Raw genomic sequence first — 16709 nt, 5'->3', positions numbered from 1 at the left:
AACAGAGTTGGCCCACACGGGGCGCCAGTGACCAGGCAGTCAATCCATCCATCCATCCATGGAGGAGGAGGGTTGGGGTTGGGGTGCTCCAATGCGTGGCAATACAGAGAAACAAGCAACCCGACAGCCGCTTACATGAGCCCATAAAATACGGCTTTTTTTAATGCTACTCCTACGACTCGCTTTCCAGCTTTCTTTTTTATTTCTCTCTCTCCCTCGTTCTCTCTCCTCCGCTTTATTCAAAACTGGGCGCAGGGGAGAGCAGCAGCCACTCCACTCGGCGCTGCACTGTGGGAACTCGCAGTCTCGCTCGCCGTCCGCAGCCGCAGCAGCACTACTTCGCTGCGCACGCACACGCGCTGCTCCCCTCCCCTCCCTCGCTCGCTTAAATGCCCCAAACCTAATCATTCCCAAGCCCCTCTTTTTCTCTCCCTCTCCCACCTCGCAGCCCCACCCTTCCCCTCTCTCCCCGCACACCATGGCGATCTCCGAGCTCGGGTGAGCTGACGAGGTAGGCGTCCCTCCACCCCCTCCGTGTCGGCGCGGGCTCGCCACCGCCCGACGCCTCCTGACGCGGCGGCTTGCCTTTGTTGATGCAGAATGCGGCCGATTTGAGGAGGCGGCGGGAGGGTGATGGGGGTTCCGGGCGGATTCGCCAGGGTGTAGAGTAGGTTTCGGTTCCGGTGGACGTGGGAGGATGAGCTCGTCGTCGGCGGCCAGCATCGGCCAGACGCCGCCGCCGCCGCCGGACGAAGGTGGGTGCCGACTCGACTCCTTCCTAGGTTTCCGTGCGCTTTGGCTGCTTGGTTCCCACCCCAGCTGCTCTCGGGATCGATTCGTTTCACTAACTGCTTCTTCTATGAGCGCTTGTGCTCGCGCGCGCTGTTGTGTCTGTGTCTGCAGAGAAGAAGTGCCTCAACTCGGAGCTGTGGCACGCGTGCGCCGGCCCGCTCGTCTGCCTCCCCACCGTCGGCACGCGCGTCGTCTACTTCCCGCAGGGCCACAGCGAGCAGGTGAGCGTGAGCTCTCGCGCCGTCCCGGTCTCGCTCATTGTTGGCGTCGCCTTGCGTGCAAGGTGTTGGTTGTTTTGCCTCGCCGAGTTGCTGCGTTGGGGCGGTTGCTTTGAACGATCGCTCGCTTCGCTTGTGTTTCGGGCTAGCTAATGCTTCTGAGCGCCTGTGAAGGTGGCAGCGTCGACGAACAAGGAGGTGGACGGGCACATCCCCAACTACCCCAACCTGCCGCCGCAGCTCATCTGCCAGCTCCATGATGTCACAATGCATGTGCGCGATTTTCTCCCTCAAGTTTAATTTCTTTCTTAGATGCGTCGATTCGCCTGCTGTAACTTGCTACCTGCGGATGGGGATGCTAAGCTGAGCTGAAACATAATTGCGCAGGCGGATGCGGAGACTGATGAAGTGTACGCTCAGATGACGCTGCAGCCGCTGAACCCAGTAAGTCACCGGGGGTTGATGGTTGGTTCGAGGTGCTGTGCTTCTGATGATTGTGGGTTGTGTTGAGTTCTTATGGTTTCGGTTGTGTTAATCTGTGCAGCAAGAGCAGAACGATGCATACCTGCCGGCCGAGATGGGGATCATGAGCAAACAGCCTACGAATTACTTCTGCAAGACGCTGACGGCCAGCGACACCAGCACGCATGGCGGGTTCTCTGTGCCCCGTCGTGCAGCGGAGCGCGTCTTCCCCCCTCTGGTGTGATGAGTGTGTATTTTGGGGTGGTGTGCCTTTTCTTCAGCTGCATGGATTGTTGGGTTTGCTGTTGCCAATAACAGGTGGTATAGTGTGGTTTGTAGGATTTCACACAGCAGCCTCCAGCACAGGAGCTTATTGCACGGGATATTCATGATGTGGAGTGGAAGTTCAGGCATATCTTCCGAGGCAAGTTCACAAAAATCTCGAGGCTCTTGCTCCTTAATAACCTATTTTTCTCCCGTTTCAATTTAAACCCTTAATCAGTTATCGTATCAGTCGTTAGTCTTTTTATTTTTATTTGTTTAAAACATATTTCAAAAAATTTCCAAGTGTGCTTGGGAAAATATAAATTCTCCACATTGGTATCTAAGCATTTTTAAGGTAAGAAAGCAGTCCATCTGTCCATGCAATTGTTTAGTACCATCAAGGACCTCTGCAAACTACAAAGATGAAAACATTAATTTGGATAGTACACTGAAACCCTTTTTAGCTTTATCACCTCAGAATAGTGCAGTACCTGATTATATGTAAGCTGCCCAAGTTACAATTGACAGGAATATGTCCTCATATGTTTCTGAACTATCCGTGGGGAGTTAGATGCTAGATATTTGCACACGGGCCTCTGGATGTACGGATGTGATTTTTTCTGGCTAGTACAAATGTACCACACGGTTGGTTCTTTTCTTATTTCTTGAAAGACTTTTGTTCGACAGTGTTTTGTTTATTCGTAATTGATTCCTCGGTCCAGAGCATACTTTACTTTGTATGCCTGTAAATGCTAAAGTTTGATTATTAGTGTTAGTGACATTCATGCATGAGGGCCCATCTACTATACTGATTGTGAAATGGGGTCGACAGCACTAACATTTGTTGCTGACAGATTGAATTATTTAACATTAATTTTGCAATCTTTTGTACTAAATAACGATTGCTTCGTTTCACAGGCCAACCCAAGAGACACCTGCTGACTACTGGCTGGAGTGTGTTTGTCAGTGCTAAGAGACTCGTTGCTGGAGATTCTGTGCTATTCATATGGTCTGTTCCATTGTTTCAATCCAGAACTTATGAAAAGGTTTCTAATGAGTAGTAGGACTTACTCTTCGCCCACTAATTCAGGAATGAGAAGAACCAACTTTTGCTTGGAATCAGACACGCCAGCCGGCCACAGACTGTAATGCCCTCTTCTGTTCTTTCTAGTGACAGTATGCATATAGGCCTCCTTGCAGCAGCAGCTCATGCTGCTGCAACAAACAGCCGCTTCACAATTTTCTATAATCCCAGGTAACTTCAACTGTTTGATTCGCAAATGAGACTTCTGTGTTTCCTATGTTCCACTTGACCAGCAATATGTGCATGCAGGGCAAGTCCATCAGAATTTGTTATACCCCTTTCAAAATACATCAAGGCTGTTTTCCACACTCGGATATCGGTTGGGATGCGATTCAGGATGTTGTTTGAGACCGAGGAATCTAGTGTCCGCAGGTGAGGCGGCAATACCAAATTTTCCTTCTGATTCTTAGCAACAACATTTTTCCATGCAACTAGAGTACTTTCTTGCCCTGTAAAGTTTTATTTTCTCTAGAAGCTCTTTCCCAGTTTTGCTGTACAGCTTTCTCTGTAATTATTATTTCTCTCTTCTTTAAAAATTTAATAAAATTTACAGTGGGGGGACTCCCTCGCTGTGTTTATGGTTAAAAAAGAGAGAGTACTTTTCTTTCGTTTTACATGGTGGTGCCATGCTTTCAAACCATATGGAATCGTGTGTCCATGAGATTGAGAATTTCTTGCTCATTGTTTATGAAAGAAACTCATAACAAAGAGAATAAATAATTGCAGGTACATGGGGACGATAACAGAAGTAAGTGATGCGGACCCAGTGCGCTGGCCTAGTTCCTATTGGAGATCGGTAAAGGTAAGAATTTTTCTTCTTCTTGATTTTTCTTGTTAGTTTGTAGTTCTTACTCTTTTTGCATGCTGGTTTGTCATTCTTGCTTCACATTGGTAATTAGGAGACTCACAAGTCACATCTTACTCTTGGATCCTTTTTAACATTTTTTCCCATTTTCTTCTTATCCGCTCTTCTGGTTCTCAGCTAATATTCGCACAGCTGTTATAAGTTTCAGATATTTTATACCGACCATCTTTTCATTCTTTGGTGAGAGGATAAATTGCCATAGTGAAATATTTGTTGTTTCTTTTTTCCATTAGAAAACCTTTGTTCTTCATCTCGTAATAACCATCTTACACATTAAGTTACTCCTGTCATTTCATCAACAACAACAACATAGCCTTTTTTCCAAAGCAAGTTGGGGTAGGCTAGAGATGAAACCCGAAAGAAATAAGTTCAAGGTTCAGGCACATTGATAGCTAGTCTCCAAGCGCTCCTATCCAAAGCTATCTCTTTAGAGATATTCCAATCCTTAAGGTCTCTCTTAACCGACTCATCCCACGTCAGTTTAGGTCTACCTCTACCCCTCTTTACATTATCGACCCGCTCAAGAACCCCATTACGCACCGGCGCTTCAGGAGGCCTTCGTTGGATATGTTCAAACCATCTCAGCCGATGCTGGGTAAGTTTCTCCTCAATTGGTGCCACTCCGACCCTATCCCGAATAACTTCGTTCCGGACTCTATCCCTCCTTGTGTGCCCGCAAAACCACCGCAACATCCGCATCTCTGCTACACTCAGTTGCTGGACATGTCGCCTTTTTGTAGGCCAACATTCAGTACCGTATAGCATCGCCGTACGAATTGCTGTCCTATAGAATTTGCCTTTTAGCTTTTGTGACACCCTCTGTCACAAAGGATGCCAGAAGCTTGCCGCCATTTCAAACAGCCAGCTGAAATTCTATGCCTAACATCTTCATCAATGTCGCCATCCTTTTGTAGCACCGATCCTAAATACCGAAAAGTATCCTTCTGGACCATCACTTGCCCATCTAGACTAACGTCTCCCCCGCCATGCTTAGTCGCGCTGAAATCACACATCATGTACTCGGTCTTGGTCCTACTAAGTCTGAACCCTTTCGACTCTAACGTGCGTCTCCACAGCTCTAACTTTCTATTAACCCCTGCCCTACTCTCGTCAACTAGCACCACATCATCAGTAAAGAGTATACACCAAGGGATCTCACCTGATATATACCTTGTGACCTCATCCATCACTAAAGTAAATAAATAGGGGCTCAATGTTGACCCCTGGTGTAGGCCTATGTTAATAGGAAAGTCAGTGGTGTTCCATCACATGTCCGGACAAACGTCGTCGCATCCTCGTACATATCCTTAATGAGGGTAATGTACTTAGTTGGGACTTTGTGCTTCTCCAAAGCCCACCACATGACATTTCTCGGTACTTTGTGATATGACTTCTCAATGTCAATGAAGACCATGTGCAAGTCCTTCTGCTCCCTATATCTCTCCATCTATTGTCGTATTAAGAAAATTGTCTCCATGGTTGACCTTACAGGCATGAACCCAAATTAGTTTTGGGTCACACTTGTCACTCTTCTTAGGCGATGCTCGATAACCCTCTCCCAAAGCTTCATCGTATGGCTCATTAGTTTAATCCCACGGTAGTTAGTACAGCTTTGAACATCGCCGTTGTTTTTAAAGACAGGTACTAATATACTTCTCCATTCTTCCGGCATCTTGTTTGACCGAAAAATGATTAAAAAGCTTAGTTAACCATACTATTTCTCTATCTCCTAGGCATCTCCACACCTCAATGAGGATACCATCAGGGCCCGTCGCTTTACCTCCCTTCATCCTCTTCAAAGCCTCCCCGATCTCTAACTCCTGAATTCTCTTCACAAAACGTTTGTTGGTATCGTCAAAAGAGTCATCTAACTCAAGGGTAGAGCACTCACTCTCCCCATTAAACAACTTGTCGAAGTACTCTCTCCATCTATCCATGACAAGCCGCTGATACTAGCAGTCGATTTGTCCCATCCTTAATGCATTTCATTTGGTTGATGTCCCTTGTCTTCCGCTCGCAGATCCTAGCCATCCTATAAATGTCCTTCTCCCCTTCTTTCGTGCCTGGCAACTGATACAGGTCATTATACGCCTTACCCTTTGCTACACTCACAGCTCGCTTTGCAACCCTCTTCGCTAATTTATAGCCCTCGATGTTGGCCGCACTCTTGTCAAGGTGGAGGCGCTAGAAACACTCCTTCTCCTTAATAGCCTTTTGCACCTCGTCATTCCACCACCAGGTGTTTTTCCCCTCCTGTTTGCCTCCCCTACTCACGCCAAACACCTCTGAGGCCACCTTCCGAACACATGTTGCCATCTTTAGCCACATGTCATCTGCGCCTTCTCCTTCTTCCCAAGGCCCCTCACCTAGCATCCTTTCCTTAAACGCTTGTGCCGCTTCCCCTCTAAGCTTCCACCACTTTGTTCTCGCAATCTTGGCACGTTTGTCCCGGTGGACACGTACACGAAGACGAAAGTCCGCCACCACAAGCTTGTGTTGAGGGACAACACACTCTCCAGGTATCACCTTACAATCTAAGCAATCACGTCTATCCTCCCTCCTAGCAAGGATAAAGTCGATCTCGCTCGAGTGTTGTCCACTACGAAACATCACAAGATGGGATTCCCTCTTCTTAAACACGGTATTCGCTATCAACAAGTCGTAGGCTAACGCGAAGTTCAACACATCCTCCCCCTCTTGACTCCTGCTACCATACCCAAAACCCCCGTGCACTCGCTCGAACCCTACATTAGTCGTACCCACATGGCCGTTGAGATCTCCTATGAAGAGTTTCTCGCTGGTAGGCACGGTACTAACCATGCTATCTAGATCTTCCCAGAACTGCATCTTGGTGCTCTCACTAAGGCCTACCTGAGGGGCATAGGCACTGATCACATTCAAAACCGAATCTCCAACTACCAACCGGATTAGGATAATCCGGTCGCCTTGCCTTCTAACCTCTACGACTCCATCCTTAAGGCTCCTATCAATCAAGATGGCTACACCATTCCTACCCGGAGTTGCTCCCGTGTACCAAAGCTTGAAGCCAGTATCCTGAACCTCCTTCGCCTTCTGGCCCTTCCATTTAGTCTCCTGAACGCATAGAATATTTACACGCCTCCTAATTGCTACATCAACTAGCTCTCGCAACTTACCCGTTATGGACCCTACGTTCCAGCTACCTATACGAATCCTAATTGGCTCGGCTAGCTTCCTTACCCTTCGCACCCGTCGAGGGAAGTGCGAAGACACTTGCTCATTTTTCACTACACCCGGGCGTAGATGTGGCGCGCCATTCAGGTGACGACCCGACCCTTGCTCACTTATCATCGTACCCAGGTCATGATACGACGCGCCCTTGGGGGGATGGCGACCCGGCCCTTGCCCATTTATCACCACACCCGGGTTCCGATGTAGCGCGTCGCTAAGAGGGTTACGTCCCAACGAGTTTCTTGTTGGTTTCAAATCCATTAGAGTGGCTATTTTTATGCTGATTTGCTAAAACCTAACGCAACCCTCCTCCTTTATCCGGGCTTGGGACCGGCTATGCTGAGACGACTCAGGAGAAAGAGTCTCCCAGTCAGCATAGGCGGAGTTACTCCTGTCATTTCATCAGACTGGCTTAAATTATGATACTGTGAAGTATTTCCTACTCACTATGTTAATGATATAACACAGGTTGGTTGGGATGAATCAACAGCAGGAGAAAGGCCCCCTAGAGTTTCTCTGTGGGAAATTGAACCATTGACAACCTTTCCAATGTATCCATCCCTGTTCCCAATGCGAGTTAAGCATCCTTGGTATTCTGGAGTCGCTGCTCTTCATGGTACACTAAAGATACGCATGCTTGTTACTATGACTCTAAATCTAGAATTAGTTATTTTCCTGTATTTTTGTTTGGTGTGTGCACGCGCGGGTTGGGGGGTGCTCGTGGGGCTGCTTTTGAGTTTTGACCAGTATGAATGCAAGTTAGGTATTCGTAACTGGACCTTTCGTTGAAGCCAGCTGATGTGCAGAAAACTAGTAAGTGCAACAGGTTATTTAGTTGAGTTGAAGCCTGTTCATAGCTACTGGGGAAAAAAATTACTTTACGTGCTTTCAGATCCAATAATTGGTTCAGGAAACTTGACATGATATTGGCCTAAGCCAAAGTAAGCTGGGACATAAGCAGTGACTGAAGTTTTCTTATTATCCATCTTGCTTTGATGGAAACTGGCAGTAGAACCGTAATACAACAGAAAGGTGGATATCTTCTAAGCACCCATGACATGATAAACAAATGTTATTTCACTTTTTTTCCTGAAGACCAAAATTTATGTTTATACAAATTGTGCCATCGTTGCCCTTGCTATTCATTCTCAATATGTTTTTATTGATTATCATATTACACTTAAGATGACAGCAATGCTTTGATGTGGCTGAGAGGAGTTGCTGGTGAAGGAGGCTTTCAGTCTTTGAACTTCCAGTCACCTGGTATAGGTTCCTGGGGACAACAGCGACTCCATCCATCCTTACTTAGCAACGACCATGATCAGTATCAAGCAGTGGTTGCTGCTGCAGCTGCCTCCCAGTCTGGTGGTTATCTGAAGCAGCAATTCCTACACCTTCAACAACCTATGCAGTCCCCTCAGGAACAGTGCAACCTCAATCTGCTGTTGCAGCAACAAATTATGCAGCAAGCGAGCCAACAGCAACTAGTTAGTCCTGATTCTCAAAACATTCAGTCTGTGCTCAGCCCAAGTTCTATCCAGCAGCAGCTCCACCAACTCCAGCAAATGCAGCATGCTCATAATGATCAGAAGCAGAAGATTCAACCGGATCAACCTTATCAAGTTCCTAGCAGTGCAGTTCTCCCTAGCCCAACGTCACTACCAAGCCATTTGCGTGAAAAATTTGGTTTCTCTGATCCTAATGTGAACTCTTCCAGCTACATCAGCTCTAGCAGCAACGAAAACATGTTGGAATCGAACTTCCTTCAGGGAAGCTCGAAATGCGTGGACTTGTCTAGATTCATCCAACCAGTAGTTAGCGAGCAGCAGCAGCAGCAGCAGCAACAGGCGTGGAAGCAAAAGTTTATGGGCTCACAATCAATGTCTTTTGGGGGCTCGGGTTCGCTTAACTCACCCACTAGCAAAGATGGTTCTGTTGACAACAAAGTTGGCCGAGATGGGCAGAACCAGTCCCTTTTTAGTCCACAAGTTGACAATTCTTCCCTATTGTACAATATGGTACCTAATCCTACTTCAAATGTTGCGGATAACAATATATCAGCGATTCCCTCCGGATCAACATATCTGGAAAATCCGATGTATGGTTGTCTGGAGGACTCTTCTGGTTTATTGCAAAATACAGGAGAGAATGATCCAACAACTAGAACCTTCATTAAGGTGAGTGTAATTGTCTCTACTAAAAACAAATTTAAGTCACTTCTCATGTAACCATTTTATTAAATGCAGGTTTACAAGTCAGGATCAGTGGGGAGGTCATTGGACATCACCCGGTTCTCTAACTATGCTGAACTTCGAGAGGAACTGGGTCAGATGTTCGGCATTAAGGGTCAGTTGGACGACCCTGATAGATCAGGCTGGCAGCTTGTATTTGTCGACAGGGAGAATGATGTGCTTCTCCTTGGAGACGACCCGTGGGAGTAAGAAACCATTACTAGAGTTTTAGTTTCAATTTGTGATTTTTAAGTAGTAATACACATTTGAATTGTCATATCCTCTGCCATGTATTAGAAAAATCACATGGCTTTTAAGCTTGCCTACTTTGCTCTTTGACATTTGGAGCTACTGTATATCATAAAAAAAAATTAGACCTGATTGTAAGTACACTTCAAACATGACTTTATGATTCTAACCGCAGAACCACAATTGCTCATATCAACATATTTAAGCTATACCACACAATGTAACTTTATTACTTTGTCTATCACATTTTTTTCAAAAAGGAAGTGAGAAATCGCATAGAGCCAAGGTAGCTGTGTCATAGATTATCTTTCGCCATTTTTGGTTTCCTGCACACCATTTCAATGCTTATTAACTAAACAGGGCAAGTTATAAATAGATGTGTCCTCTCCATATCTATCAAACTTGAACGTAGAGGACAATATTTGTTACTTCACAGTTTCATGAGTCGATCATAGTGTACACAAAGTTGGGAAATATTGGGCTTCATATGCTCCAGGCATTTTTTTTTGGAAGACTCTCCTGAGTCGTCTCAGTATAGCCGGTCCCAAGCCCGGGTAAAGGAGGAGGGTTGCGTTAGGTTTTGGCAAACCAGCATAAAAAATAGCCACTCTAATGGATTTGAAACCCACAAAAAACTCGTTGGGGGCGTAACCCTCTTAGCGACGCGCTACATCGGAACCCGGAGACGCGCTACATCGGAACCCGGAGTTGTGGTGATAAATGGGCAAGGGCCGGGTCGCCATCCCCCCAAGGGCGCGTCGTATCGTGACCTGGGTACGATGATAAGTGAGCAAGGGTCGGGTCGTCACCTGAATGGCGCGCTACATCTACGTCCGGGTGTAGTGAAAAATGAGCAAGTGTCTTCGCACTTCCCTCGACGGGTGCTAAGGGTAAAGAAGCTAGCCGAGCCAACTAGGATTCGTATAGGTAGCTGGAACGTAGGGTCTAATGGGTAAGTTGCGAGAGCTAGTTAATGCAGCAATTAGGAGGCGTGTAAATATTCTATGCGTTCAGGAGACTAAATGGAAGGGCCAGAAGGCGAAGGAGGTTGAGGATACTGACTTCAAGCTTTGGTACACGGGAGCAACTCCGGGTAGGAATGGTGTAGGCATCTTGATTGATAGGAGCCTTAAGGATGGAGTCGTAGAGGTTAGAAGGCAAGGCGACCGGATTATCCTAATCCGGTTGGTAGTTGGAGATTCGGTTTTGAATGTGATCAGTGCCTATGCCCCTTAGGTAGACCTTAGTGAGAGCACTAAGATGCAGTTCTGGGAAGATCTAGATAGAATGGTTAGTACCGTGCCTACCAGCGAGAAACTCTTCATAGGAGATCTCAACGGCCATGTGGGTGCGACTAATGTAGGGTTCAAGCGAGTGCACGAGGGTTTTGGGTATGGTAGCAGGAGTCAAGAGGGGGAGGATGTGTTGAACTTCGCGTTAGCCTACGACTTGTTGATAGCGAATACTGTGTTTAAGAAGAGGGAATCCCATCTTGTGATGTTTCGTAGTGGACAACACTCGAGCCAGATCGATTTTATCCTTGCTAGGAGGGAGGATAGACGTGATTGCTTAGATTGTAAGGTGATACCTGGGGAGTGTGTTGTCCCTCAACACAAGTTTGTGGTGGCGGACTTTCGTCTTCGGGTACGTGTCCACCGGGACAAACGTGCCAAGATTGCGATAACAAAGTGGTGGAAGCTTAGAGGGGAAGCGGCACAGGCGTTTAAGGAAAGGATGCTAGGTGACGGGCCTTGGGAAGAAGGAGAAGACGCAGATGACATGTGGCTAAAGATGACAACATGCGTTCGGAAGGTGGCCTCAGAGGTGTTTGGCGTGAGTAGGGGAGTTTGGCGTGAGTAGGGGAGGCAAACAGGAGGGAAAGACACCTGGTGGTGGAACGACGAGGTGCAAAGGGCTATTAAGGAAAAGGAGTGTTTCAAGCGCCTCCACCTTGACAAGAGTGCAGCCAACATCGAGGGCTATAAATTAGCGAAGCGGGTTGCAAAGCGAGCTGTGAGTGTAGCAAATGGTAAGGCGTATGATGACCTGTATCAGCTGCTAGGCACGAAAGAAGGGGAGAAGGACATTTATAGGATGGCTAGGATCTGCGAGCGGAAGACAAGGGACATCAACCAAATGAAATGCATTAAGGATGAGACAAATCGACTGCTAGTATCAGCGGCTTGTCATGGATAGATGGAGAGAGTACTTCGACAAGTTGTTTAATGGGGAGAGTGAGTGCTCTACCCTTGAGTTAGATGACTCTTTTGACGATACCAACAGACGTTTTGTGAGGAGAATTCAGGAGTTAGAGATCGGGGAGGCTTTGAAGAGGATGAAGGGAGGTAAAGCGACGGGCCCTGATGGTATCCTCATTGAGGTGTGGAGATGCCTAGGAGATAGAGAAATAGTATGGTTAACTAAGCTTTTTAATCATTTTTCGGTCAAACAAGATGCCGGAAGAATGGAGAAGTATATTAGTACCTATCTTCAAAAACAAGGGCGATGTTCAAAACTGTACTAACTACCGTGGGATTAAGCTAATGAGCCATACGATGAAGCTTTGGGAGAGAGTTATCGAGCATCGCCTAAGAAGAGTGACAAGTGTGACCCAAAACTAATTTGGGTTCATGCCTGTAAGGTCAACCATGGAGGCGATTTTCTTAATACGACAATTGATGGAGAGATATAGGGAGCAGAAGAAGGACTTGCACATGGTCTTCGTTGACATTGAGAAGTCATATCACAAAGTACCGATAAATGTCATGTGGTGGGCTTTGCAGAAGCACAAAGTCCCAACTAAGTACATTACCCTCATTAAGGATATGTACGAGGATGCGACGACGTTTGTCCGGACATGTGATGGCAACACCACTGACTTTCCTATTAACATAGGCCTACATCAGGTGTCAACATTGAGCCCTATTTATTTGCTTTAGTGATGGATGAGGTCACAAAGTATATATAAGGTGAGATCCCTAGGTGTATTCTCTTTACTGATGATGTGGTGCTAGTTGACGAGAGTAGGACAGTGGTTAATAGTTAGAGCTGTGGAGACGCACGTTAGAGTCGAAAGGGTTCAGACTTAGTAGGACCAAGACCGAGTACATGATGTGTGATTTCAGCGCGACTAGGCATGAGGGGGGAGACGTTAGTCTAGATGGGCAAGTGGTGGTTCAGAAGGATACTTTTCGGTATTTAGGATCGGTGCTACAAAAGGATGGCGACATTGATGAAGATGTTAGGCATAGAATTTCATCTGGCTGTTTGAAATGGCGGCAAGCATCTGGCATCCTTTCTGACAAGAGGGTGCCACAAAAGCTAAAAGACAAATTCTATAAGACAACAATTCGTTCGGCGATGTTATACGGTGCTGAATGTTGGCCTAAAAAAGGCAACATGTCCAGCAACTGAGTGTAGTAGAGATGCGGATGTTGCGGTGGTTTTGCGGGCACACAAGGAGGAATAGAGTCCGGAACGAAGTTATTCGGGATAGGGTCGGAGTAGCACCAATTGAGGAGAAACTTACCCAGCATCGGCTGAGATGGTTTGAACATATCCAACGAAGGCCTCCTGAAGCGCCGGTGCGTAATGGGGTTCTTGAGCGGGTCGATAATGTAAAGAGGGGTAGAGGTAGACCTAAACTGACGTGGGATGAGTCGGTTAAGAGAAACCTTAAGGATTGGAATATCTCTAAAGAGATAGCTTTCGATAGGAGCGCTTGAAGACTAGCTATCAATGTGCCTGAACCTTGAACTTATTTCTTTCGTGTTTCATCTCTAGCCTACCCCAACTTGCTTGGGAAAAAATGCTATGTTGTTGTTGTTGTTTTTGCTCAAGCACCCACCAGCCTTTTCTCAGTAGCATATTGATGGTGACAAGTTCCAATCTCATGTGCATTTCTTTTAAATATTTCAATCTTCTAGAATTCGTATAGCATGTCTACTTCAAAAAGAGTCTGTGGAGGGTCCAAATACTAGGAAAGGCATGAACTCCCTGGTAATCCTCACGGCTTGGTCCATCTGGAAGATGTGCAACCGGTGCATGTTTGATGGCTGCCGGCCGGACGCCCGTCCCGTGCTGCAGGAGATACATGAGCAGGCAAACTTGTGGAAGCTGGCGGGGGCAAAAGCATTGGGGGAGCTGCTGCCATAGTTGGAATGCTGCAGTGTTTTGGATGTGGTTGTTTAGCTCTCATTAGGCGCGCATGTAACAAAAAACTAACCCAGGCCGTGGTTTCGGCAAAGTAATTTGGACCGCTGTTTCTATCTATTAATATAACGACATGCAGTTCTCCTGCGCGTTCGAGAAAAAAAAGGTCCAAATAACGTTCTATCAGATATACCAAAACTATTGTTTTGCCTACTCTTTGTTTTTAACAGTCATATAATTCAGCATAAGAATTTGAAAATTCCTTAGCAGACCACATCAGTTGTAAAATAACTAGATTTTTTTTGTTCAGGAAGTATAGTTTGCATCGGAAGTAACATCTTCTATCACTTCGCATTGATATCTATTGTAGCATGCATTTGAATAGACTCAAACGCTATTTTTTGGACCATTTAATCCCGAAAGGATCTTCATTTATATGTATTTAACTAGTGCTTCATTCTGCCATGCATCTTTCATATGTATTTAACTTACAAAAAGAATGATGGCTTCATAGTTCTTGGTTTATGATACTTCATTAAGATCTAATTTACTCGTGATGTTGATATCTCTGATTTATGTAAAGTGATGAATGTACCTTGAATCATGGTTAGTATCAGGGTCACTATGCATGCCACTTATAAATATCCTGAGACGGAGCTTGCTCATTTGATGCAGGTCATTTGTGAATAGTGTATGGTACATCAAGATACTTTCACCTGAGGATGTGCATAAGATGGGAAAGCAAGGAAACGATCCACGCTACCTATCTTAAATGGATACATGTAGCCTTTTCTGGTAACTCTTGCCATCCTGTTACTTCGTTAGTCCTTGTGCCTGCTTCTCAAATCTGTTGGATCTTTTTTCTACTAGTGCAGTTATATTTGCTTGATTGATTATAATTTCTGGTGTATTATGTCAGCAAGTTATACTTGTAAGCATGGATGATACAGTTATCCTATTAAATGATATTGTCTGGAGTAGCCTTTTTAGTGTTAGCCAGAACGTGGAAACTATGAGACTAACTGAATTATATGATAACTTTCATGATGTTTAGCATACAATATCTATGGAGTGGAAGTATAGATGCAACAGTTCGCCGGCACTAAAGAAAGGATGAGTGTTTCTGGCAGATCAATAATGCTAGTGAAAGCGCCCTTGGGTGCTATTCTTTAACCATTACGAAAGCGCCCTCTGGCATAGCTACAAAAAATAAAAAGTTATATTTTTGTTGCAGAAAGCAGATAAAGCCATTATGATGAAGTATATACCTAATATCTCCCTGGGTTTTCCCAAAATTTTCAAGCCACTGGTTTTCTGGTAGCTAAGCAAATGGCGAAACCTGTTAGAAGATTGTATTTCGGTTAGGCCCTTTGGGCCCTCATGGCTGGCGCCGGCACAGGCTCATTGGCCTTGTAATCTTGCTAGGGTTTTGTAGATGATTAATTAGGCAATGTTCTCCTATTTTGGTGCCTTCTAACCCTAGAACCTCTTTACCTATATATGTACCCATGCTATGCACCTCATAATCGATCTACTATTTCCTAAGTCATCTCTCTTTCAAAAACTAATATTCAGGAAATTTTTAGACTTCAATGGTTCCCAGCTTTGCTATGAAAGCTAACAGGCTAGAAGTCTTTTACAACTAAAACCTAATATTTTGTTTTGTTTTCTAGTCCTTGTCTTCCAATAGGAGATCGGACTTGCACTTTTCATTCCATTAGCTGCAGGGCATTTCCTAATATACAACATTGTTATTTGGGTTACATTTACAGGCTACCATGACGATTCTGCGGCACAAGGTAGCACTCCTGCTCGTGACAGTCTGCTCCGCCGTGCTCGCTTGTTCGCCCGTGTCATCTCTTGCATGTTCACCATGCACGTCCTCAGAACTCCCCGTTTATCTGTATCAGGTGCAGGCCACCGATACTCTGGACTGATATCCTGCAAGTCCCACGTAGGAATCAGTATCAGTATTCAGTAACTCTATCCTAGTTGGTTTGTAGCTTGCACGGCCCTTTGTGTCGCGTCAAATCTCCGGACTAAATCCTTAGTTGAAACTGAATTGTGATTCGTAAGTTATGTATTTGAGGATTCCTCAGCATGCGTTCAACGATGAACTGCAATAATTTGAATGCACGAGGATTGTTTAATTTTGTAGTGCCGTCTTGTTTCTGCTGGGGTACAAGATTGCTATGATACGTCTGATTGAGGGCGTTTCACCACAGAAATGCAGTTTCTTTTGTACTTCCGCATTGCAGTGTGGCGATGGTGTGGGGGCGCGGCGGCGGTCGCATATACAGCTCGTGACTGCAAAATTGTGGCGACGATTTGGTGGACAACCGTTTTTGGAGTTTTTTGATGATCTTCATTTGTCGCCTTAGCGGTCTCCCTACTCCCATGTGTTGGATAAGACGACTGATTTCTCCGTTCGTATGCGCCCTGATGGGGGCACGGAACCCAACGATTGCATAGCTGCGGTACCCCATAGGACCCCTCTCAACATGATCTACGAGCTAGGATCATGAGGCGGAGGGAAGGGTCGTAGCTCCGCCGTCCTCAACCACGTCGCCTACCTCTCTGCGTCCCCTACACCCACACCTTGTCGCCACCTCGTCCCTGACGCTATGGCCGCCAGTGACCGCAGTAGCGATCAAGGTTCAACGCGAATCCTCTACCTATAGCCTAGATACATTACTCTCTATGTACCTGTTCATCCCATCAAGTAGTTACCCACTAGATTCGCACCTAGATGTTCTTTATGATCTAACACTTTACTGCCATAGCCACAAAACCAAATGCCTCATTCGCCGGGTACAGGAGCAATGAAATTCTACGTCAACCCCCAGTGGAAAAATTCCGCTTGGGCAGACCCAACACACAGGCAAAGGTCAGGAATTGTGACAGAACCGCCAAATTAAACCGGCTAATTAAGCATAATGGCTATCATTTGCACACATCAGACGCATTAGCTTAATTAAACGTAACTTGACAGTCTGCATCCAACCCACGGTCCGATCGAAACATCACCAGTAGTCTCGCATAACGGCGAGCGCAGAGAGTACAAGCATGAGTAGTTTACAAAAGTAGGATACAATATGAAATAATTACAAACATTCTTAGATAAATTTAGAATTTATATAAATGGTGGCAGCAGCGGAAGAGACATTAAACTGAGTAGAGTT

The 16709-nt window shown here is 45.7% G+C and overlaps 1 protein-coding gene across 1 annotated transcript; it reads left to right on the top strand.

Moving 5' to 3' along the window:
- Positions 1-266: 266 nt before the first annotated feature.
- Positions 267-15663, top strand: LOC120683666 (auxin response factor 12-like). The gene is made up of 16 exons (XM_039965756.1): positions 267-511; positions 600-755; positions 904-1013; positions 1185-1283; positions 1398-1454; positions 1555-1710; positions 1812-1896; positions 2655-2745; positions 2827-2991; positions 3070-3192; positions 3547-3622; positions 7364-7511; positions 8081-9072; positions 9142-9332; positions 14203-14322; positions 15300-15663. The coding sequence occupies exons 2-15, from the start codon at positions 698-700 to the stop codon at positions 14297-14299; spliced, it is 2448 nt and encodes an 815-aa protein (XP_039821690.1). The 5' UTR covers positions 267-511; positions 600-697; the 3' UTR covers positions 14300-14322; positions 15300-15663.
- The last annotated feature ends 1046 nt before the right edge of the window (positions 15664-16709 follow it).

Source organism: Panicum virgatum, chromosome 7N (genome assembly GCF_016808335.1).
Source record: "Panicum virgatum strain AP13 chromosome 7N, P.virgatum_v5, whole genome shotgun sequence".
NCBI classification, from domain to species: Eukaryota; Viridiplantae; Streptophyta; class Magnoliopsida; order Poales; family Poaceae; genus Panicum; species Panicum virgatum.
Note: the sequence above shows the minus strand (reverse complement) of the source record. Positions and strands in the feature narration are given on the sequence as shown.